At 33.8% G+C, this 24,271-nt stretch overlaps 1 protein-coding gene across 1 annotated transcript in view; it reads left to right on the top strand.

The window, feature by feature from the left end:
* The window catches only part of LOC150099851 (winged helix repair factor 1-like), a 182,496-nt gene extending 164,057 nt beyond the window's left edge, over nucleotides 1–18,439 (top strand). Inside the window, exons 6-7 of the mRNA XM_090403997.1 lie at nucleotides 2,717–2,962; nucleotides 17,281–18,439. Of these exons, the coding sequence (XP_090260123.1) occupies nucleotides 2,717–2,962; nucleotides 17,281–17,323 (289 nt within the window). The 3' untranslated portion in view covers nucleotides 17,324–18,439. The remainder of the gene's footprint in view (nucleotides 1–2,716; nucleotides 2,963–17,280) is intronic.
* Nucleotides 18,440–24,271: the final 5,832 nt, after the last annotated feature.

The following is a 24,271-nucleotide window of genomic DNA, read 5'->3' as shown; positions in this document are numbered from 1 at the left end:
CTGAACTATGCAGTGCAGCTACTGTAAGACTTTTATGCCACCATACTTCAGCATTTCTGGTCAAAATGCTGAAGCATCTACTCATGCTGCCTTCCCACATTTCAAGCCTTTGGTGGCTTTTTCTACTTCAAGTATAGATATGTATTCCTGACTGCATGCCTGGTCAGTGTTTTTTATCACTGTGCTGTTATCACTGCTTGTTTCATTTAGCAAATTTTCAAAGTAATTACTCCATACTTCAAGGATATCTTTTTCTCCTGTTTTCATGTCACTTTTATCATCTCTAACTCCTTTTACAGCACTCTTTCCTCCATTCCTAAGCTTCTTCAACAACCTGCAGAATATTTTGCCACCTTCGTGATATTTATATTCTATGTTCTTGCCAAAGTCCTCCCATGAGTTTTGTTTAGCTAGTTTTACACACTGTTTAGCTTTCTTAAATTTGTCTCTGTATTCTCTAGAGAGAATACAGAGACAAATGTAAGCTGACTTATTTGCCAGGAACTTTTGATATGCTTTCTTCTTTTCCTTCACTACCTCTTTAACTTCCCGAGTCCACCATGGAGTTCTAATTTTTCTATCCTTGCAGACAACTTCACCACATGCCTCTCTAGCTGAATCATTCAGAATTTTCTTCAAGGCTTGCCACTGAATCTCCAAGGTTTGGTTCCATTTCTAAAACTCTTTCATTTTTCCTTCAATAATCTTTGTGTATTTTAGTCTACAGTTCACATCTGAGAGCTGCTTAACTTTTATTCACTTTAAAACTTTCTTACATGTCATTCTTTTCAATATGAAATTCATTTTTATCATGCTCAAGACTAAATAGTGATCACTTCCAATTTCAAATCCTCTGTACACTCTGGTGTCCTGCACAAGGTAGAAAACATCACTATCAACAATAACATAGTCAATGAGACTTTTCTTATTCCTTGCCTCTTCTCTCCATGTGAATTTGTGCACATTTTTATGTTGGAACATGATGTTAGTAATAACCAGTCCATGTCCTGAGCAGAAATCTAACAGGTATTTGCCATTATTATTAGCTTTGCTCTTTTCTCCAAATGTTCCCAAAACATTTTTGTATGTCTGACAATCACTTCCTACTCTGCTATTTAGATCCCCAACAAGGACCAACTTTTTCATTGTGTGAGTTGCTTTCTCTAGAGCCTCAAAAAATTCCTCCACTTCTACGTTAGTAGAACCTTCTTTGGGACCATAGGCACAAATAAGTCTCATTGTCCGGTTCCCCATTCTGATATTTGCCGTAATCACTCTACTTGACACTGCCTGCCATTCAAGAAGATGAGCCTCGTATTTTGTGTTGAATATTATGGCTACTCCTTCTTTTCCTTGATTGTCATTGCCTGAATATAATATTTTGTATTTATTGCTCAGAAAGATCTCACTTTTTTGTTTCAGTCACCCCTATTATGTCGATCTGGTACTTATCTAATTCCTCAGCTAGCTCCATTTCTTTGCCATTCAGGCTTCTTATGTTGATAGTACTAATCTTTAACTCTGGTGATGTTGTGTGGGGTGTGTTTTCAGATTTGTTCCAGTAGCTGACTTTTCGCTGTTCGCCCTGGTTCCCTGGCGAAAACAACGGGAGCCTTGTTTAACCGGGCGACGCTCCAGCCAGCATGAAATTTTGCCCTGTTGTACCATCATTTTGTATTTTGGTTTAACCAATAGGAATACAATTTGGTCCTGCTAAATCCCAAATTGCCAGCCCATCCTCGTTCGTTCAGTATCCAAGTTGATACCCAACAGGGTGCACCACGAGAAGGTGAGGATTGGACATTAGGTCAGAAGCCCTGGTTGGTTCTCCGCATTCCTTTAAAGGCTATGTGGAGGTCTCCTCTCAGTTTTACAGCTTTGACCCTTAAGCACCCCATTGTTAAAAAATGTATACTTAATTATAAAATAATGAAGAATAGTTATTATCCCTTTCATTTAATAGTTTTTTAATGAAACATGAAAAATATTTGATTTTTAAACATGAGCTGTCAATCCAGAGTCCATTAATCAAAAATCCTTGGGTAGAGTCGATGTCTTTTGAATTCTGGAACACTCAAGTATCTCATGAAGTTTTTCTTCTCCCATAGGTTTTTGACTATTTTTGAAACTTAGTGTCAAATGTAAATATTATTTACTTGACTATTAAAATAACATAGATATTTATCTTTAATCATTTTCACTGTCTAAATGAAGTCTTATATATGCCCTTTTTTGAATAATTGAACTGTGTGCTTTTAATTAGTAAATTACTATTATATCTGAATTATCATGATTATGATTTTATTCAGTTGTGATCACTTTAGTGGAATAAAATAATTGTGAGGACATTAGCACCAGAAACTGTATTAAACAGAGCAGTCATATCAGGAGAGTGAGAGTTATTCTTATTATTGAATTAGTCGCAAAAGTTGCATTCCAGAATTGTTAAAATTTTAGATATTGGGTTTATTTTAGATTTATAAATATATAAGAATAACAGTTTGGAATAATTTTCAATCAGAAGTATTATTTTTATGTAATACTGACACGTGCAAGGCTAGGCAAGTTAATTTAAATTTCCTGGTGAAACATAAATACAAAAGTTTTAGAAAAATTGTCTTACATAATTTTTGTTGATTTATCTCAGATTTGTACTTGAACAGCAGTGAAGTAGAAAGATTAGAAAAAAAACTCATTTTGAACTTTTAAATTGCAGAGAACTTGTAAAATGTGGCTTGCTTACATCTCGAGATGTTGGCTGTTGGTGGTTGTCAATACCTGAAGTTGGAGAATATGTGAAGGCTCTGCTTTTTGGACGTAAAGCTATTTTGCAAGTTATACGACGCACAAAGTTTAAAGAATTGCTTCAGTCTGAATTGGAAGTAAGGAAGCTTAAAAAGTCAGAAAAGCTTGGAATGAAGTATCACATATATGATATAATTGGATCATATTTAGTTAAACGGTAAGTGGTATTTACTGCTGCTTATACACATAAAAACAAAGATATATTTTTGTGTTGGCTTAGCTTTGGTTTGGAATGTCAAACATTGGATTCATTAAAACCAAATAGTGAAAAGATTGCCATAATCATTTAACATGTTCATTCTGGTTAAGGATCAAGTGACTCAAGTTTTACTTTGCTCTCAGGGCAGAATGTGAGAAATTGTCTTTTTGTTTGTGTATTGCTTGAGCAGTAAATTGTTGAATGTCCTTTCAGTTGATTGGCAAATATATACGTTTGGTTTCAGGGTATATCATTAGCCAGTAAGCAAAAGAACTATGAACGGAGACAAGAATCATATGCACTTGATGCTGAGTTCAACATGGCAACATGGAAAAGAAAAGTTAGAGAGAGAGAGAGAGGTTAACATTTAATACAGACAAATAAATACCAAATTATTTAGAAAATTTTTATGTGGGTGATGTACTATAAACTACGTCAGAATAAAGTGAACTGCACATGTGCCTATAATCTATCACCATGAAAAACATTCAAGAAGGGCATAGGAAGGTTATAAGGAGCATATGTATAAAATAGATATGTTTATTATAACGAACTTACAAACCTTTAAAAACACTCTAGAATATTAATAAAAAAAATCTAAACTTTATAAATTCTGACATCATGATCAGTTTCAGTATTACATCACTATTCACTAATGTACTTCTGACAGAGACTCTTCACCTCATTAAGTCTCCAACACAATTGAATTATTCAGATTCACCATATGTGCAGAATATTTCTTACTCCTATGGAAAGCAAATAATATACTAATAGCTGGATGAGACTGTTTTGTTCACCCTCCCACACACACACACACACACACAACTAACTTTGTATGGAGATTCTGGCATTGGGGAGGGGGGGGGGCAATTTTTTGTGACTGTAGATGTGTGTGTGTGTGTACATAGGGCTAGGGAACGAAAAACCCAAGTTTCTGGGCGAAAACCCCCTACTTCTGTATGAGAGCCTCTGACTCACCTTTGGACAAAAGAGACCAGATAAAGGTTCCTCACATCTTGGACAGGAATCGAACCCAGGTCTTTCCAACCAAAGGGCTTTGTCTATACTGAATGAGCTATGGAGGCTCCTAATAAAGAAATAGAAATGGCAGACGGTAATAGAAAATACAATCTGCCATTGCTGTTAACAACTTTTTCTTTATCTCCCATGCAGTAATGCTCCTCTTCCTCTCCTCTTTTCAAATTCATTCAGTCACTGTATGGCTACAAGCTGGTTTCTAAGTCTTTGATGTTTTCCTGCTTATAGTTCTACATAAATTCCTTGCTTTGATACCTCCACATGCCTATTCATCCTCCAACTTAGGACTATATAGTCACACTCACCAACAAGGGCAAACATAACATCTCAGTCACAATCAGATGCTATGACCAAATTCATATCTCTTGATCCTCGTGTTCTCTCCATTGCATTCTATCTAAGACAGTTGTCCCTCAAGAAATCCAAAATTCAGTTCCCTTGTTGGTGCATACCAATCTACTTTGCCCATTTTATACTGCTATAGTTGAAGTACCCCCCCCCCCATAATGATCACTCACTTTGCACTTGGAAATGTTCAGGCAAACTAATTTGCTTGAACATTTCCTTCTCATCATCAGCTATATTCCAGGTCTGTAGCAAAATCCTGCTAAATATCTTGTCTTATAACCATCAGTCTCACACGATATATTCTCAAAACAATTATGGTTATCTCCACTGTGATTCTCTACCCTGACAGGGTACAATTCATTTCTTATCATGGGTGACACTCCACCACATTTACCCTCTATCCTGCCAAAATATGCTATACCTTTTAATTTCTATCCGTGTTAGAACATCTTTTGTTACCCAAGTTTCACTGATACCAATAATCTTTGGAGAGGCTGAGTCACTCAATGATACAATCTTATTTTCTTTATTTCTAATTGCTCCTAGGATTTGTGTGTATATATATATATATATATATATATATATATATATATATAAAAGTGCATTGCCAGTATCCTAAGATAAACTTCACCATAGAAATAGAAAGTAACAGTTGTCTCCCCTTTCTGGACACAACTTCCTAATGGCTCATTATCCTTCTCCATTTACAGAAGTCCTCTCATACAGGAAGGAAGAATCACACCACCACCCTTCCCAACAGTTTGGCATCCTCAAAACGCTTATTCATCATGCCAGGACTATTTGTTCAAATGACACAGCCCTTGAAACTGAGCTCGGGGACTTTTGCAACACCTATTTAGCCAATGGCTACAGCCCATATAAAATGGATAAAATATTGCATGCATCCTCCTATACCCAACATACAGGATCACAGCAAAACTATTCCCATCTCATGTGTTAAGGGTAGATTAGAAAAAATAACCGAAGTTCTCCACAAATATTTTTTCTATACTACTTTCAAACCTTTCATTCACTTCTTTTCACTTTAAGACAGATAGTTGAGAAATCATAGGAATATAACAAGCATTTGTATTTAAGTTTTGAACATCTGAAAATGCCATATGACAAGATGCCAAGAGAAAAGCTGTTCGAAATGTTACAATTACATAGTGTAAGTGGCACATTATATATTAAGTAATATTTAGATTATTTGAGTTGTCATATAAGTCAGAAATTAGAGAGGATTTACAGATGGTTTGTTGTTAAATCAGGGTGCACATTATCTTTCACAGTTATTGTCATCATTTATATGAATCACATTATGAAGGAAAGTGCAATTAGACCCCGATATCAAAATTGGAGATATTCAACTCTTGCTCTGCTGTATGTAGATGGTATGATACTGTTAAATAAATTCAGTAGAAGTCTTCAAGATTCCTTGACTAAATTGAATAACTGCTGTAATAAATTTAGTATGAAAATCAGCAATTAAAAGACAAAAACTATGAAAAATTTAACAGCATTTGCAATGGTGAAAACATATAGAATAAGTAAAACATTTTGGGACTTTAGGTAGTTCCAATTTTTGGTGAAGCTGGCAAATCAAATATGGAAATAGACAACAGAATTAGGAAATTGGTACTCTACAAAGCCAACTGAATGCATTTATATGGAACAAGAGAAAAATTAGTCCACACACTCATCTAATTTTATACAAGACATTCTTCAAACTAGTTTTACCATACGAATCTGATAGCTGGGATGAAAATAAAACACTTGATCAGAGATTGGACACCACAGGTATGAGAACTCTAAGGAAGATTAGGAAGTGATCAGATGACATCAGTGACAGAATGATATTCATATAATTAAGAAGGAACTTGATATTGTTAGCATTAAATGATGTGTAAGCAGAGCTAATATATGAGAGTGGTCTGAAAAGTTCTCGGCTTAACAATGAAAAAACGAATTTAGAATTTCAAAATAATTTTTATTTTTTAACATAATCTCCCTTAAGACTAATACATTTATTCCAGCAATGCTCCATCGCCATTATCCCATCCCTGTAGCGGTTCTCAGTAAGATCTGCAAAATACCCCTCTACAGCTGCAATCACTTCTTAATTCGAAGAAAAACGCTGACCAGTGAGGAAGAGTTTTAGTTTTGGGAAGAGATAGAAGTCAGAGGGAGCCAAATCTGAGGAATAGGGTGGATGTTCCAAAAATTCATAGTACAGATCCCTTAATTTTCCTATTGCCAAAACACCTTTGTGGGCAGGTGGATTGTCCTGATGAAAGATGATTTTTTTCTTCTGTAAGCCGAGTCTTTTCTCACAAATTTTTGCGTCTAGTCTAGTTAAAAGATCAGAATAATATTCCCTGCTTATTGTTTAACCTTTTCAAGATAATTAATAAACAAAATGCCTGTAGCATCCCAAAACACCGATGCCATGAACTTTGCTGCTGATGGAACCGACTTTGTCTTCTTTGGTGCTGAACAACCGGCTTCTGTTCATTAGTCACTGTTTTGACTAATTTTGGATTCTGGGGTGTAATGGCAAATCCAAGTCTCATCCATAGTAATAAATCGATGCACAAAATCAGTTTTATTCTTGTTGAAACGCTCCAAACACTGTTCAGAGATTTTCATGCGAGTGCATTTTTGATCTGTTGTGAGCAAGTGCAGCACCATCTTGCGCAAAGCTTTTTCATTTGCAATTCTTCATGCAAAATATATCCTACATGTTCTTTTGAAATGCCTATAGTCTCAGCAATTTCACATACTTTGACTCGCCAGTCATCCAATACCATATCATACACTTGATCAGTGATTTCTGGTGTTGTTACACTTTTTGGACATCCTTCACATGAATAATCTTCAAGACTGGTACGGCCATGTTTAAACTTGGCTCAGGCAATTGAACTGAATGATTGGAAATCCTCATCGGCAGACAGTTAGCCCAACAGTCAAGAAACAGTCATGAGTGATTTTTTCAACAAAAATCACTGTTGACTGCTTTCTGCTGTAAACAACTTAGTCAGTTTTGTTATAATTGCTGACCAACTTTATTTTCAGGAAGCATTTGTTTTTATTTTTAAGATGCTCATAGTTTTCTTTAAGTTCTTTCCAAGAATCTTCTTCATGCATACTATTTAAACTGATTTATAGTTTAGTATGGCTAACCATAGAAGAAACTGATCTGCACAATGCTTTTATTTTAGTTAACATTTGAATGTTTTAATATATATATTCTTCTTCTTCTTTTCAGCTATTTTCTGTCCACTGATGGATGAAGGCCTCCTCCCATTCTTTTCACCTTTCTCTGTTCTTGGCAATGGTTGACCAATTTTCCCCAACAGCATTTGACAATTCATCACTCCACCTTCTTTTAGGATGTCCTTGACCTCATTTCCCTTCTTTTGGAATTAAGTTCATTAGTATGGTGATCCATTGCTCATCTTCTCTTCTGGATAGATGTCCGGCCCATTTCCATTTTAGTCGCTTGTGGTGAAGAATGATGTCAGTGATGCAAGTCTAGTTTCTTATCCAGGAATGTCGCTTCTTATCTTTTAATGTGATGCCTAGCATCAACCTCTCCATTTTTCTTTGAGTTGTTAATTTATTTGCTGGTGCTTTTGTTAGCAACCAAGTTTCACAACCATATGAGATGACTCGGAAGTATACACTGGTTAAATGTCTTTCTTTTTAGACAGAGTGGGACATCATTGTTTTGAAAAATGCTTTTCAAATTTCTGAATGCACTCCAGGCAAGTTGAACTCTCCTATTTATTTCATTTTGAATTCCACAGTTTAGATCAATGAGATGACCTAGGTATGTACATGAAGAGACTCTTTCCAAGAAATTGTTTTCTATTATTATGTTTTTTGGTGTTACAAAATGATTAAACATGATTTTAGTTTTTTCTCTGTTTATTTTTAGACCGACTTTTCTGCTTTCATGATATAGGTCTTCTATCATTATATTAAGGTCTTCTATCATCATATTAAGGTCTTCTGGAGTGTTTGCAAAAATTATGATATCATCTGCATATCTTAGGTGTGTGTTAAGTTTCTGTTATTAATTTTCATACCAAAGTTTGTCCAGTTTATATTATTAAATATTTCTTGAAAGACTGCAGTAAAGTTGGGTGATAGTCTCCTTGTCGGACACCTTTTTCAATTGATATTTTATTGCTACTCGTGTGAAGTTGGATTGTTGCTGTTGCAGTGAGGTATATTGCCTGGAGGAGGTCCATATATTCTCCAGGAACTCCCTGATTCTGGAGTGCTTTGATTATTCCATTAGTTTTGATGGAATCAAATGCTTTTTCATAATCAATGAAAGCTAAACAGAGAGGCAATTGGTTTTCTTTTGCTTTTTCTATTATTTGTTTTACTGCATGAATATGATTAATTGTGTTAAAGCCTTTACGGAATCCTGCTTGTTCTGCTGGTTAATTCGAGTCTAGAAGAGGTGTTAACCTGTTTATTACTTTTGTGAGAATAAACATTCTCACAAAAGTAATTATTATTTTTCTATTATTTCTACTAAAAAGGAGACATAATTGAGTCAGGAAGAATTAATGTGTGCTACATTAGTAATGAGAAAGGATCCTATGAAAATGAAGAATAAAGTCATATATCTTCAGAAAAGGGCTTTGACAGAGAGAGAAACTAGCTATGAACATTTTGTCATTGTGCAAACAAAGTGTTTAGTCTAGTCTTAAGTGTAAGTTTATTTTAAAATGCCTTGGATCCAATTAAATTTGTAGTTATGTAATATTGTTTGAAGTGTATATATATTGTTTTTGTTTTATTAAATGTGTTTATTTTGTATTTTGGTCTTGAGTCAGTGATTTTTTTTTGGATTCTGAAAGAAATAGTATAAAAGAGGTCATTGCACCAATCAGAGTGAACCCTTGTGCATATATAGGTACACTCAGAAATAAAAATAATTGTTGAACAGAGATCATCTCTATAATATTAAATTAAATAAAAATAAATCCCTTTCTTTTAACAATGGCACAGCCGACAGGATTTGAGATTACATTCTTAAACAGTTTCTTGCATTCTTTATCTACTGCTTCTTGCTTAAGTTAATGCCAAACATGTATCCCTTGATGACCATGGGACACACAAAACATACTTTCATCGCTAAGAAGTACTTTTTTCCAATCTTCTTGACCCCACAATAGTCTTTGCTTACTGCATCACACTCTAGCTGCTTTTTGCTTGGAAGTCCTAAGCGGCTTCATCTTAGGCACATGTGATTCAAAACCCAATGTGCAAAGTCCTCTCCATGTCGTAGATTTAGACACATTTGCATCTAGTTTTTTCCATCTTCTTGCACTTTGGAAGCAGTTTTTTCTTAACGATATTCTTCAATCTCCTCTCATCTCTTGATGTAGTTATAACCTTTTGACTGTTATTTGCAGCGATTATTTTAAAAACTCTGGTTATTAGAATACTGTCAAAATACTCTACTCACACTTGCTTGAGAGTTTCAATTCCTTAACTATAAACTATTGAGTTTGGCCTTATTTGTGTAGAGACACCATATGAAACTTCTTAACTTCTGATATGTCACTCAGTTGACCATATTTAGCAAACGATTAACTGAAATCCACACACAAATGATTCCTCACTCACGAGTCAGTTCTACAGCTGAAATATATGCTATTGTTAAATTGTGAATGAAGCTATGTTATGTAATTTATTATTTTTCATTCACATTTAACATTGCTTATTAAATATTAATCATGGTTTATATGAAATTGTTTATTATTCTTTAATTAAGAATTACTAATTAAATATTTATTTAAAACCTGACCTATTATTAACTTATAAAATAATAAAATGTATAGAATCTTGTATAACTAAATATATATGGTGTAACGTAAAGTGTTATTTTATATTTAACTGTATACGTAATCAAAAAGTTGAAGAAATAGCTTAAATATTATATTGTTCTTATTTGTGAAATATTTAATGTTATGTAATCACTCATGTAGCAGTAATAGAGCATACATTACATTGGCGAAATGTTTACGCTTAGTCTGTTGTCATGGAGACGCACGTGTAAACAACCACGAGTGGAGTAGAGCGTGACGTTCGAACGTAAGGTGGGAGTGAAGGTCATAGAAGGAGAGAGAGAGAGAAAGCAGATAGAGAAGGGAAGGTCATAGATAAGATAGGAAGGAAGGGAAGAATTATAATTAAGGAGTGAGGAGAGAGTTTTGCGGAACCAAGAATATATAATCCTCAGGGCAGAAATTTATGAGTATAATGTTCGGAAGTGAACCTATAAGTAGTGAAACATAAAGTTTAATGTTATAAGCGAAATCTGCTGTTGTTATGAAGAAAGGTTGATGCCGTAATCAGATAAAAGGAAACTGGACAGTCAATGCGAAAATTCTGATTAGTTCTAGTTAATCTGGATTACGATTAAATTCTATGTTGCCCTAGGAAAAGGTTATATTGATTACTTGGAGAAAAGTGAACAGGAAAAGATATTAGTACCTAATTACTGTTGTTTGGAATAGTGAAGTGCGACTTGCAGTAATACAGTTTAAACTATGGAGAATATTTGTTATGTGTGTTCCGCTAATGTTAATTAAGTTAATTCATAAGTGCTCTCTCAATAATTTGATGTATTGAAGAATTTGTCTGGTAAGAGTAGTTGTATAAGTTTCTCTATTCTAGCATTAACTGTAATATACCTCCGATGCTCAAGGTCCGGGAATATATTTGCTTGGAATATAGCTTACGTAGTTTATTGCCTGCTGTGAATATAAACATTGAGCTGATAGATTTGTGAAGACTGAATAAGATGTGAAATTGTTATATTAACTTGAGATAAGAAGATTTGTGTTTTTGAGACTGTGAATAGTATATAAAAATTAGAACATTGAATTAGCATCAGTGACCTAAGAAGAAGTGTTAAGTTAATTGTATAGTTCCATTTTAAAATAGAGTTCTTGTATTTGTTAACCATATCATATATTAAATGTTTATTTTGTTGATCTAAATATTGTGTTTGCCTGAATTCCTTATTATTGCACCGTTCATAAATATTCGAATCTTGCGGGAACCCCAAGTAAAAATGATAATAGATGATTCGGCCTAATGAGATGACTGTTAACTTAATTTAGAACTGATCCTACTATTTATATAGACTAATCTAAGAATAGGGTGGCGCAGTATAAATATAAATTTCCCTACTTTTAGATCGGTGATCAATTCGTAATTAGTTGTATTATTCATAAAAGTGACTTGAAACTAGATAGATTTAGAACACGACAGAAAGGAGTCGTCACGACAAATGGCGCAGCAGTCGACAGGATGTGATTGAATAGGTAGGAATTAAATTTAACAAATTTAAGATAAGAAATTGAATTTAAGTTTAGTGATAATAATCGTAGAATTACTCCCTGAAATTTTAGAAAGTGAAATAATTAAATCACAGTGAACTGGTTATAATCTGGACTCAGGCAAAGATAAAAGTTAATTTTAAAGTAAAAAGATTGTATTAATTGAGATAGTAATTTATTAATCATTATGGCTGTCACATCAAGCTCTGAAATGAATGATAGTGAATTCTTTCGTACGGTAAACCCGCAACAGGTTTTTCCCCAATATTCAGGTGAAGAATCAGATGATGTACTATTTTTCTTTACCTATGTCGAAAAACTTAGAGAAATTGCAGGTTGGACTGATTTTCAATTGCTAGTTCTGATTAGAAGTAAATTGGTAGGTAAAGCAAAAACATTTTTGCATTCTTCTCCAATACTTCGAGAAACCTTTGAGTATTCCAAATTTAAAGACACCTTATTGTCTCAATTTTGTAAACTTAGAAGTGTAGGTCCTAACTTGTGGAAATTGCAGAAAATTGTTCAAAAGGATAAAGAGACTGTTACTGATTATCACAATCGGTTATTAACATTGGCCAACAGTTTGAATGTTACTGGTGAAGATAAACCTCACTTAGATTGGGCTGTGTTCCAACAATTTAGACAAGGTGTTAGGCAAGAATTAAGAGAAACAGCCTACAAGAAGAAAATTTCTACTTTAGAAGAGTGTCTCAAAAGTGTTAAGGAAAAAGAACAAATACTAGGTAACCTTTATCCCTCAACCAATGCAAGTCTTGTGAATGTCGTGAATAAAACTGATAGTTCATTCAACCAATCAGAAATAGAAAAGAGAAGTAAAGTCGAAAAGGGAAAGCAAAGAATACTGGAGAAAATTCAAGTAGTGTAAACTACGTGACAGAGAGTAAAGAGCAAATGGACAGGAAACTGATGACAGAAGTAAAAACTTTAATTCACCAGGAAGTGAATAAGTTAAATCAGCCTATAATGGATAGTCTTAATGAAGTTTTGATGTTTTATTGAATTTCCTATGCAATAAATTAAAATTGCAAATCATTCAACACATTTTCTTGGATTATTTTAATTTTTTGATTCGGGTGTATATATGCATGTGCATGCACCCACAGTACTTTATATTGGAAATTTAGAGAAGTTCTCTTCTTTTTATCAATTTGGCATCTGGTTCATATTTTATATTCCTGAGAATCTGAGTTATTTCGAAATGCATTTTGCTATTTTAAGTGCACTTAAAATAATTTTTAAGTGCACTTAAAAATTATTTAAGCATTTGATCAATAGTGAAAAATTTTGGTAGCACAATACTGCAGTATTCATATGTCCCTGTTTGTAAGCAGAGTATTTTGTGCTTGCAAAAAAAATGTCAATATAGAAATATTTTTGCTTTCATTTGCTTTCAGTGTACACATATGAAGTCTAACTGGATGAGTATCCATTTGAAGCATTCCTCTGTTATTCTGTACATATCAGACTTATGTATCCAGAATATTTTGTTCATTATGGAATGAATTAAATTCTGCGTGGAGTTAAAGGAATTAGTCTCCCATAAAATTGCATCAAAGAACAGTTTAAGATTTTTATCTTATCGGAATTAACTTTTCAGAGACAAAATGGATTGTTATCCATGCACATGTCACAACTTTTAATTAAACTCTATTTCTTTAATTTGCAATTTAAAGAGAAGTCAGTTTAAGCCATGTCCACTCTGGGGGTCCTGTTGTACAGTCATCAGTGAATTACTTGATAATTTGGGTGCCTTTCTTCAAAATACATCCTAATGAATATATTTTGAAGAAAAGTAATAATTTTTTAAGGTGCTATAGATGTTTTTGTTCTTCATGATTTTACCCCCATTATATTCATTTTGTGTTTAGTACACTTCTACATAAAAAAAAAAATAATAATCCACCAGTTTTTAAGTAATGAAATTCAGTTTAATCCACTAGACTACTCATGTCTGTAACAAGTACAATATCATGGATCAGTACACTTGAAGTTCGAAGGATCACAATTTTAAAGGTCAGAATTTTAACACTTAATCTATAGAAGGTGTTCACTTTTTAATTTGACATTGCAATTAATGCTAAGCTATTAATTACAATATATTCATAATGAAATACAAAGCATTATCAAGTTCAAATATTTTCACTAGTTTTCTGTTTTTTACTTGCTTTTGTTAAATTGTGAATGAAACTATGTTGTGTAATTTAATTTTTTTTCATTCACATTTAACATTGCTTATTATGTATTAATCATGATTTGTATAAAAATTATTTATTATTCCTTAATTTAGGATTACTATTTAAATATTTATTCTAAACTTAACCTACTATTAATTTATTAAGCAATAATATGTGCAGAATTTATAATAACTAAAATATATATATGATGTAACAAAAAGTGTTATTATAATTAATTGTATACGTAATGAAAAAGCTGATTAAGTAGCTCAAATATTCTGTTTATTCTTATTTGTGAAAATTTAACGTTATGTAATCACTCATGTAGTAGTAGAGCATTGTATTACATTAGCGAAATGTTTGCGTTCATTTGTTGTCATGGAGACGCATGAAATAAACAAGCACGAGTCGAAGAGAGCGTGACCTTCGGACTGAAAGGAGAGGAAAAGAGATAGAAGATTTTTAATTAGAGAGAGAAGAGAGGAAGTTTTTGCGGAGCGGGAAGGAAGGTAGCATACAAGCAAAGGAAGTGGAAGAAAATTATAAGTTCTCTAGGGCAGAAATTCATGAGAATACTGTTTAGAAGTGAGCCAAAACATAGTGAATCATATACTTAGCTGCAAGTGAAGTCAGCTGTGTTGTATAGGAAAATTAATGCCGTATCCGGATAAATAAAGAACTGGACATTCAATGGAAAATTCTGATTAGTTCCAGTTAGTCTAGGATTACGTCTTAATTCTATGTTGCCCTGAGAAGAATTATATTGAAATTAACTAGTTTGAGAAAAGTAAACAAGGAATGATATCAGTGCCTTATTGATGTGTTTTTTTTGAGTAGTGAAGCGCAATTAACAGTAGTTCAGTTAATCGTTGGAGAATTTTTATTAATGTGTTCCGCTAGCGTAAATAAGCTAATTCATAAGTGTGCTCACAATTAATTGATGTATTGAAGATTGTATCTGGTAAGAGTAGTCATATTTGTTTGTTTATTCTAACATTAACATATCTTCGAAGTTCAAAGTCCGAAATAAGATTGCTTGGAATATTGTCTACCTTGATTAGTGCTTCCTGTGAATTTAAACATTAAGTACAGCTGATGGATATGTGGAGACTGTTTAAATAAGAAGTTTCATTTTACTAACTTGAGTTAAGAAAGCTTGTGATTTTGAAGCTGTGAATTGTATGTGAAAGTTTAGAACATTGAATTGGCATGAGTGACTTAGCAAGATGTATTAAGTTAATTGTATTGTTTCATTTTAAAGCAGAATTCTTGTATTTGTTATATATATCATATATTAAATGTTTTATTTTGTTAATCTAAATATTGTGTTTGCCTGAATTCCTTTTTATTGCACCGTTCATAAATATTCGAATCTTGCAGGAACCCCAAGTGGAATAGTAAATAATTCGGCCTAAATAAATGAGGAGACTGCTAACTTAATTAAGAATTGATCCTACTATTTTATATAGACTAATCTAAATATAGGGTGGCGCAGTATAATCATAAATTTCCCTACTTTTGGATCGGTGATCAATTTGCAATTAGTTGTTATATTGATAAGAGTGACTTGAACCAAGATGGTGGATTTAGAACATAACATGAAAATAGAACGTCACGACACTTTCTAGTTTTTTAGTATATTCATGTTATTTCCTGATGAAGTGAAACAAAGAATTTCACAAAACTAGTTGAAATTATTTCTTTTTGTTTCTTTTTGGCATCTTTGTTTGTGGTTAAATACCAGATGAAATATATCTATATTACCTTTTCCATTCAAATTTTTCCTTTGTTTCAACCTTCCTGCTATTCCCCTCTGTGTGGTGCATCTGTTTGAGATGGTACTGGATCTTTTCATTCTTTCTCAAAATATTATTCCAGTAGCACCAGAGGCTGAGTTCTTGGAGCTTAATTTGTTAGTATGACTGCATTCCTTATACACTTCAAATTTATCCACTTCAAAAAAAGTACAGAAAAGCATTGAATATTCTTTGCACTCTATTTCTGTACTGAATAGTGTGCTGATCAGCAGCACACCCAGAGGGTGGGCCAGCCCCCCCCCCCCCCCCAAAATAAAAACACTAGAACATTTTCCAAAAATCTTTTCCTAATTAAAATTCATTTTTTTAATTTATGTTGTTGTATTGTGTCTTCTATTTCTATAATTATTATGAATTAGCGATCATTGCAGATGCTCAGTCATAGGTCGTATGAGATGAGTAATGTGTATTCTCAAATTGTCTACTCAACTCCCCCCCCCACAGATTAAATCTCGAGTGCGCTACTGGTGCTGATCGATGTTCCTTACTCTGCCTTTATTGTGCATTTGTACATTCAAAGCTTGATTATGACTCCCAGGTTTACATTCTGCAAGGGAGAGAGAGCACGCTCCAATGATTTGATCCTATCCACCACAGGATACTCAAATAGCGACAGATGCTGTTTACAATTATACAGCAGAGTTGCATGCCATTCAGCTTGTTCATATAAAAGAAATTTGTTAATAAAAATATGTACTTTATACAGACTCACTAAGTTCTTTACAAGCAATCTCATCTCCTGTGCGTAACCCATATTCAGTGCTTTGTGAGGTTTTACAAGTGTTGCACAAAATTAAGACCCTGAATTTTGACATTCAGTTGTGCTAGGTTCCCAGCCACATTGGAATTTTCCACATACAGACAGCTTATATGATATATAATTTTTTTTTGTTCATAACATATTTATTAATTTATCCCTTTATAAATGTTTATTAATACCTTATGCACTCATGTAACTTTAGATATGGCAGAGTATGACCTTTGCTGTCCTTGTGCCAATAAACCAGAAATCAATCCAACCCTGTTTATCAGCCAACAGTCCTTTTAGAAACTTTCAAAATGAAAATAGCTGCTTAATATAATCCTTATGTAACTTTATATTAGCAGTAGTCTTCTTAGAAAATTCTCAAACATTCCCAGTGTATGTTAATCATTGTTGATCTCTACTCTTGATATTGCATTTATTTTCATTTTCTGCTCACTAGCTCAACCTCCAATAATGACTGTTAAATTCTCTAATAATAAAAATTAAACCCAAAGTAACAATGAGCATGTTCAAATTAATGCAAAAAGTTAGTTTCCTGTTATGTTACTGAAACAAGACTTTAGTAATAATAACAATAAAAAAATTAATTGGATAATTAAAATTTCATGAGACAGCCACATGTCTGCTTGTTATGTCTGAACTTTTTTGTGTATATGTTTATTTAATCAAATTATTTAATTTTCTTACTCTGTTTCTTTCTTATTTATTTATTTATTTATTTATTATTATTTTTTTTTTTCAGTATTAATACATCATCAGGTGTACTTCTTAGGCTGGATGACTGAAAATATTTCTTCTCAGTGTTCAGATTTTTGCAGAATTTATGGAGAAGTGTTAAAATATCATGAATCACTTCAACAATGTATAACATTTTAATATTATTTGCTCATGTATATACAGAAAATACATCTGATTGTTATGACAAAGAGTTGCTTTAGTTAGTATGTTGCTTATCTTTGAATAACAGTATAAGGAGGGAGAAAGTGCAGTAATTGTTTGATAGAAAACATTGTTATCCAGAATGAAAACTGGTTTTAAATGACTCTACCACAGTGAATAGAGATGTTCTTTATAAAGAACTAAACCAACGCCAATAATGGAAAAAATAGAAAAATATAGAAACAAATGACAGCTTTCCCCAGGAAGGTGAACCGCAGACCAGACAGCCATGCTGTGACAGAAACAGCCCACCTGGCCTAGATTTGTAAAGAGGAAGAAGAATTTATTTTAATTCACATACATGTGTTAAGGCTTAAATGCTGGGAGGACATCATGTTGGAGGTTTAATGGAGTATTGACAGCACTAGGAAAGGATAAAAAATTAATTTTAATGCTTCCAATATTTTGTCTCAGTCACTAAGACATTTCAGGGAAATCTCTTCAGAAGGATTTCAGAAATGCCATCACCATCCCCTAGGTTCGTGACACATTGTAAAAAATAGCCAGGTCATTAAAGAAGTACAACCTCTACACAGCTTTCAAGCCTCACTGGAAACTTTCTACCCTTATCTGTTCTACCAAAGATGAGCTCCCTCTTCTCTCATTGCCTGGAGTATATAAAGTACCATATTCTTGCAAGTTGGCTTACTTCAGACAGACAGGTAGGTCAGCCACTTTCTGTTTAGATGAACACAAATCTTACCTACAATCATGACTATAGTCAATTTGGCCTTGCAGCATGGAAGAAAACCATGACAGAAATCAATCGAAACAAATACGGATGCATAAACCCCCCCAAAATTTGGGAAACAATAATTGTCAGAGGTCTCAGTTTACATCCGAGGCTGCCTACAAACACTCATAAAGAGCACACCACCTAGATAGGACTTTAGAGTCACCCACGAGTTACATGTGTTATTTGTACTCCTTGAAGATGTCTCAGTGACTGAGATGAAATATTGGAAGCAGTAAAATTTGTTTTTAATCCTTTCCTAGTGCTCTCAATACCCCATTAAACATCCAACATGATGTCCTCCCAGCCTTGATACACAGATACTAATCATTCATGGTGAAGAAATAGCATGCAAAGCAAGACAATAATGTAAGTTGAAACTATGTTTATCTAGGCAATTAAATTGGCTGGCCTTTCTAAAAAGAGGTTGGGATACAAACTAAAAATCAAATTTCAGTCAAAAAAAAAAAGCCCTCAGTATATACAAATGTGCCAACCTTGCACTGCTGCTAGAACAGATCACATAGTGCTCCAGTCTCTCTGTGCCATGCGCTTGCTAGAATCAGAGCTCTCAGTATCCTTAACCCTGAACTTTGGTCCATTCTCTCAGACATTTCTGAAGCATCCTCACAAAAAGAATTCTTAAAAAAAAAAAAAAATAAGCACATCAAAAGATATAATATTCCTGTGTAAATCTAAATTGCAATCGAAAATTCAACTGCTCCATGCAGTAGTGAATCTATCTTCGAAAAGGCTCAATGAAGATGCCATCAGTACCCTAAGCCTCAGTCACAATTTTGCTGTCGCACCAAAAGAAGTGTTGTTGTTAGTCCTAATGTACAGCATAGAATGCGGGATGTGTCACTTAGCTCCAGAAATAGCCAATATCATCAGACTTGACTGCCAATATTCTCTCTCTCTGTTGTCACCTCAAAAAAAAGTAATTATCTTCTGGTCAACTTGCTGCTCTCAGAAAGTTATACAAAAATAAGTCAGTGGTGTCGCATGCCCATTTCAGTTGGGTGTGCTGTCGTGGCTTATGCAACCTGCACTACAAAATTCACATCAGCTTGACCGCATGATTGCATTTTTATCGATGTATGAAAGTTTTAAAAGTGTACAGCACATCAGTGCTCATCTTAATTGGTTTAATGCAATTAATTGTAGGATAACTTTGAATACTTGATCAATTAATTGTAACCCAATCTGTGTAGAGTGGTGGAAAATGTGTTTGTTTTAAGATATTATATATTAGAAAACAATAATGAAGGAGAATGCTATATTTTATTTGGTATATTTGAATTACTCAAAGGTGTAAAATTTGGAAGAGGAGGACAAAGCTTACTTCCTTTGATTACAGTATTGTTTCCCATTGTAAATATGGGCAAAAAAGTTATGAATTTATTGAAAATTATATGTTAAGAACTTGCCTATATTATATATAAAAACTTGCCTACCACATCAGTTCACACTTCAAGCATGTAAAACAGATGAAACTCATGACAAATGACAACGTTTAATTGGATTGGTTGACACAATAACCAATCAAAGCCTCTAGGTTCTGTTGTCTCAGAGCTCACCCTGCTTTGCCTTCTGAGCAGTTTAAAACTACTGCAATGCTAAGAATTTGACCTGCACCATCTGTACATCTTTTCAAAGGGCCCAAAGGTGTATTTTGAACTCGCATCTGCACTTTTAATGCAAATGTGATGCAATGTTTAAGTGTTGGAAAGTGCCCTCTTCACGAAGCATTAGTATATTGTGTTTACTTTTAGGAATCGCATGAAGTCTGGAAACAATTAGCGGAGTCTTTAACTGGAATAAATGCAAAAATATAATAGTGATGTTGCTATTTGGTGGATGAGCACTGCACCTAGCACATCCCGAATATTCGCTTCTGATGAAAGTATTGTCATCACCAGAGTAGATAAAGGTAATGCCACGGAGTATAATCTAAAAATGGATGTTATTTTCTGATTGCGCTACTTACACCCCCACATGATCTCACAAAAACGCAAGAAAAGAAAATGAAAAAAATTACTTAGAAAATGTTTCTTCCTATCTGCTGGACATTCAAAAGATTTGGGTTCTTTTTTATTCTCATCTCTCTCTCTCTCCTCCCCCTCCCTAGATATATGGTTTATCTAAAATCCACAACCCTAATTCCCAGTGGTGTAGCTAGAGCTTTTGCCACCCCTCTGAATACACACCAAAAATACTACAAAAATTCAAAACGACGTATAGGGAAATAAATTAAAACACTGTTTATTTTTGAAGTAAAACTTTAATTTCAACATTCTAAAATATTATTTTTCTTGCTTTTCTGTTAGCAAAATCGTCGATTACATTGGCAAAGTGTATTTCATAGTAATGTAGGTAATTTGTAATCAATTTTATTTAGAAAAACTCCTCTCACAACTAGCAACACTTCGAGCAGTTGTGAGGAAAATTCGCAGTAGTATTACAATATTTGGGAATGAGTTCTCAAGACTGTATTTTAGAATTAACTGCAAAAGTTCAAAAAGGTTCAAAGCGTCGCCCCCCTCTACCTCCCTAGCTACGCCTCTGCTAATTTCTCCCTAATACCTACAGTAAATGCCACTGATGCTTCATGCTGCAAACTGCCAAAACAACTGGCAAACTCTTCCCCCACCCCTTTGGACTTAATCCTATATAACAGGCTTGCACAACTCGATTGTCTTTGAGGGCCAAACCCAACTTTGACCACCTGACCAAGGGCCAGATCACTTTGGACCTTGAATCTTAGACCAGTCCACTGCAGCTAAACTTAAGTAAATTTGTTAGTAGGTCTACAGTAAATACTAATTAATATGCATCTTTAAATTTTTTAGAGGGTTACAATTAAAATTATAATCAAAATTATTTATTTTGATTATAATTACAAACAGATATATAGCTGCAAAATTTCTCAGTAAAAACCACTTAAGCATAAACACAGTTTACTAATAATTTCACTGAGAATATCACACTTATTTTCAGTGAAATATCAATGACTGAATGTCACAATGTGACACCTGCATTTCTTTGTTGCCACATTTTATCAAAGTTTGGTGTCATGTTTCAAGTGGCCGTTCTTAAAATGGCTTCTAAATCAATATCACTTAAAGATGAACGCTGTTTGGTTTTGTTCAAGTTCATGACCGAAAATGTTTGTTCACAAGTATATGTGCTCCCAAACATACAAAATACCTGGTAGGCAGTATCCAACAAACTTTTAAATTTATCCTGATCCAGAATAGAATAAAACCCTTGTAAAGTACTCTCCCTATGCTTGACCCAATAGTTTTCAGAACACTGGAGATCAATAACTTCCATCTGGAGTTCAACAGGTAGATTTCCTGTTTCGACAGAAAATGGATCCTCAATCACTTTTATGTGGACTTCGTCTTCATTACTCAATGGCATTCTTTTCTGAAACTCCTTACTTAGAAGTGATATGTGCTTCTTATATTTTCTACCCACCACTGAATGATATTCTGATGGAATATTCTGTCGACAAGTTAAGAAATGTGACATATCCCCCTTAGCAAGTTGATTTTCAAACAAACTTAATTTCATTTTGAATGCCTTTATAAGAGACATTAATTGAAAAACGAACTTATTTTTTCCTTGAAGCTGTAAGTTAAGGTCATTCAAGTGACCCAAAATGTCAAACAAGAAAAATAAATCTTGACTCTATTCTTCATCCATTATTTCTGGGAATTTTTCCATATCTTCTTGAGATTCCAAAAATTCAACTACAGGTATCCCTACTTAACGCAGGATTTGATTAAATTAACACGCTGAAATTAATTGCGGCAAGAGTTTTGATTAACGCGTCTTTAAATTTAGATTTGCAAATTATGTTCTTAGTAAATTTTACAGCACATTAATCATGTCGAAGAATAAAAGCAATCCCATGACCGGGTCATTAAGTGAAAAAAAAAAGATGTAACTACTTTAGATACAAAACTTGATATAATTAAAAGATTTAAATGTGGTTAAAGTAAAAGTAAGATCGGAAGCGAATTTGGTTTTAACAAGTCTACAATACGGACTATTTTATCCAAAGGCTGGCTTGAAAATTTTAAATCTAGGGCTGGACTAAAGCATGTGAAAATAACAGGTGAAGCTGCAAGTGCCAATGAAGATGCTGCATCCACATTTCCTGCTGAGCTGCAGAAAATTATCGAAGAAAACGATTATTGCCATATTTTCAATGCAGATGATAGTGGCCTCTATTGCAAAAAAATGCCATCTAGAACTTTTGTATCAAAAAAGAAGCAGCACAGCCTAGCTATAAAGTATCAAAAGATAGCTTAACTGTATGCTTGGAGAGAATGCTAATAGAGACTTTAAATTGAAGCCGCTGCTTGTCTATTGATCTCAGAACCCACGAGCTTTAAAAGGATGTAACAAGAACTCTACCTGTAATTTGGCAGCCGAATCAAAACGAACACAAAGTCTATTCGAAGATTGGGTTTAAGTTTAAATTGGCTTATTTTTGCCTGGCAATTGAAGCTTATTGCAAGAGAAATAACTTAGCTTTCAAAGCCCTTTTGCTTTTAGATAACGCACCTGGTCATCCAAATTCTCTTAATGATCTGTGTAAGAATGAAAGTTTTATTTTTCCCACCAAATACGACATCATTGCTACAACCTATGAAAATGAGCGTCATTGCAACTTTCAAAGCCTATTTTCTTAAAAAGGCATTCTCAAAGGCTGTAGAAACAACAACAGGAGAAAATGCGATTACGCTCCAAGAATTTTGGAAAAAATGTAACATTAAACACGCAATTCAAAACATTCATGAGTCATGGGCGCAAGTGTCTTCTAGCTGTATGAAAGCTGTTTGGGAAAACCTTTTGCCAGAATGCGTTAATGACGTAGGTTGTTTTCAAAATCCTGTGAACAGCGTGATTGAAGAAATCGTTGCAATTGGTGAAGATCTTGGTTTTGATGGTGTAGATGCAGAAGATGTTAAAGAATTATTCGATTCAAATTCAAAGGATTTCAGAGACCACAATCTTCTCGAAATTGAACAACAATGTGCATATGAAGACAACGAACAAATGGAATGTGAAGATGAGGTTCCAAAGGAGATAACAGTCAAAGAAGTGGATGGAATATTTCACAGTTTAGAATCGCTTAAGCAGCAAGTAATGGATATGGATCCAGATGTTAATCGAAGAATGCTTGTTTGCCGAGGTCTGGAGAGTCATTTTGCTTGTTATTGTAGAATTTATGCCGATAGGAAAAAAACTAAAACTGTTCAAACGATTATTGATAACTTCTTTTGATAAAAAAAATTGCAGTAACTAATGTAGGCACAAGTATTTATTAAACATTTACTTTGCATTCATTTTTTATCCTAAAAGAGTACCATATAAGACGAACTATTAATGCAGCAATCGATCATGGACGAATTGTACTTTTTATCATTGCTTATTATATTTGATTAACGCGATTTTGATATATGCGGTAACATCCAGGGATTAATTAACCGTGTTAATCGAGGGATACCTGTAGTTAATTTTTTAGAGCGACAAAGCATGACAAAACTTTACCATGGCTCAACCAACATACATCAGTGTAGTATGGTAGATCCCTGTACTCGGCATCATTTTCTTCTAGAAATGCCTGAGACATTCTGTGTTTTTCAAACCCCAAGCTCGAATATAGTTGATCAGAGCAAATACTACTTTAATCACATGATCAAACTGCAAAACCTTTCAGCATAACACCTGCTGATGAATTAGGAAGTGAAATTTTGTCAATGGTTTACCTTCATACTGTTCAATAAATGTTACAGCACCAACATTTTTGCAGTTTGCACCATCAGTGCAAACTGCTACTAAATTCTTGAAATTTAAGGATTCGGTTACATACATCTTTACATTTTCTGCGATCTCCTTTCCTGTTGTTCTTCCTTTCATTGAACACAAACCAGCAAGCTCCTCTGTCACCTCAAAATTCTTATTAACGCCTCTTACATATATTAAAAGCTGTGCAGTATCTTTCACGTCAGTACTTCATCCATAGCAAACAAATAATAGACAA

The sequence above is a fragment of the Typopeltis vanoorti genome, chromosome 14, assembly GCF_054136105.1.
Source record: "Typopeltis vanoorti isolate ZY-2024b chromosome 14, IOZ_Tvanoo_1.0, whole genome shotgun sequence".
NCBI lineage: Eukaryota > Metazoa > Arthropoda > Arachnida > Uropygi > Thelyphonidae > Typopeltis > Typopeltis vanoorti.
The sequence above is the reverse complement of the archived record's forward strand: the minus strand, read 5'-3'. Positions and strand labels throughout refer to the sequence as shown.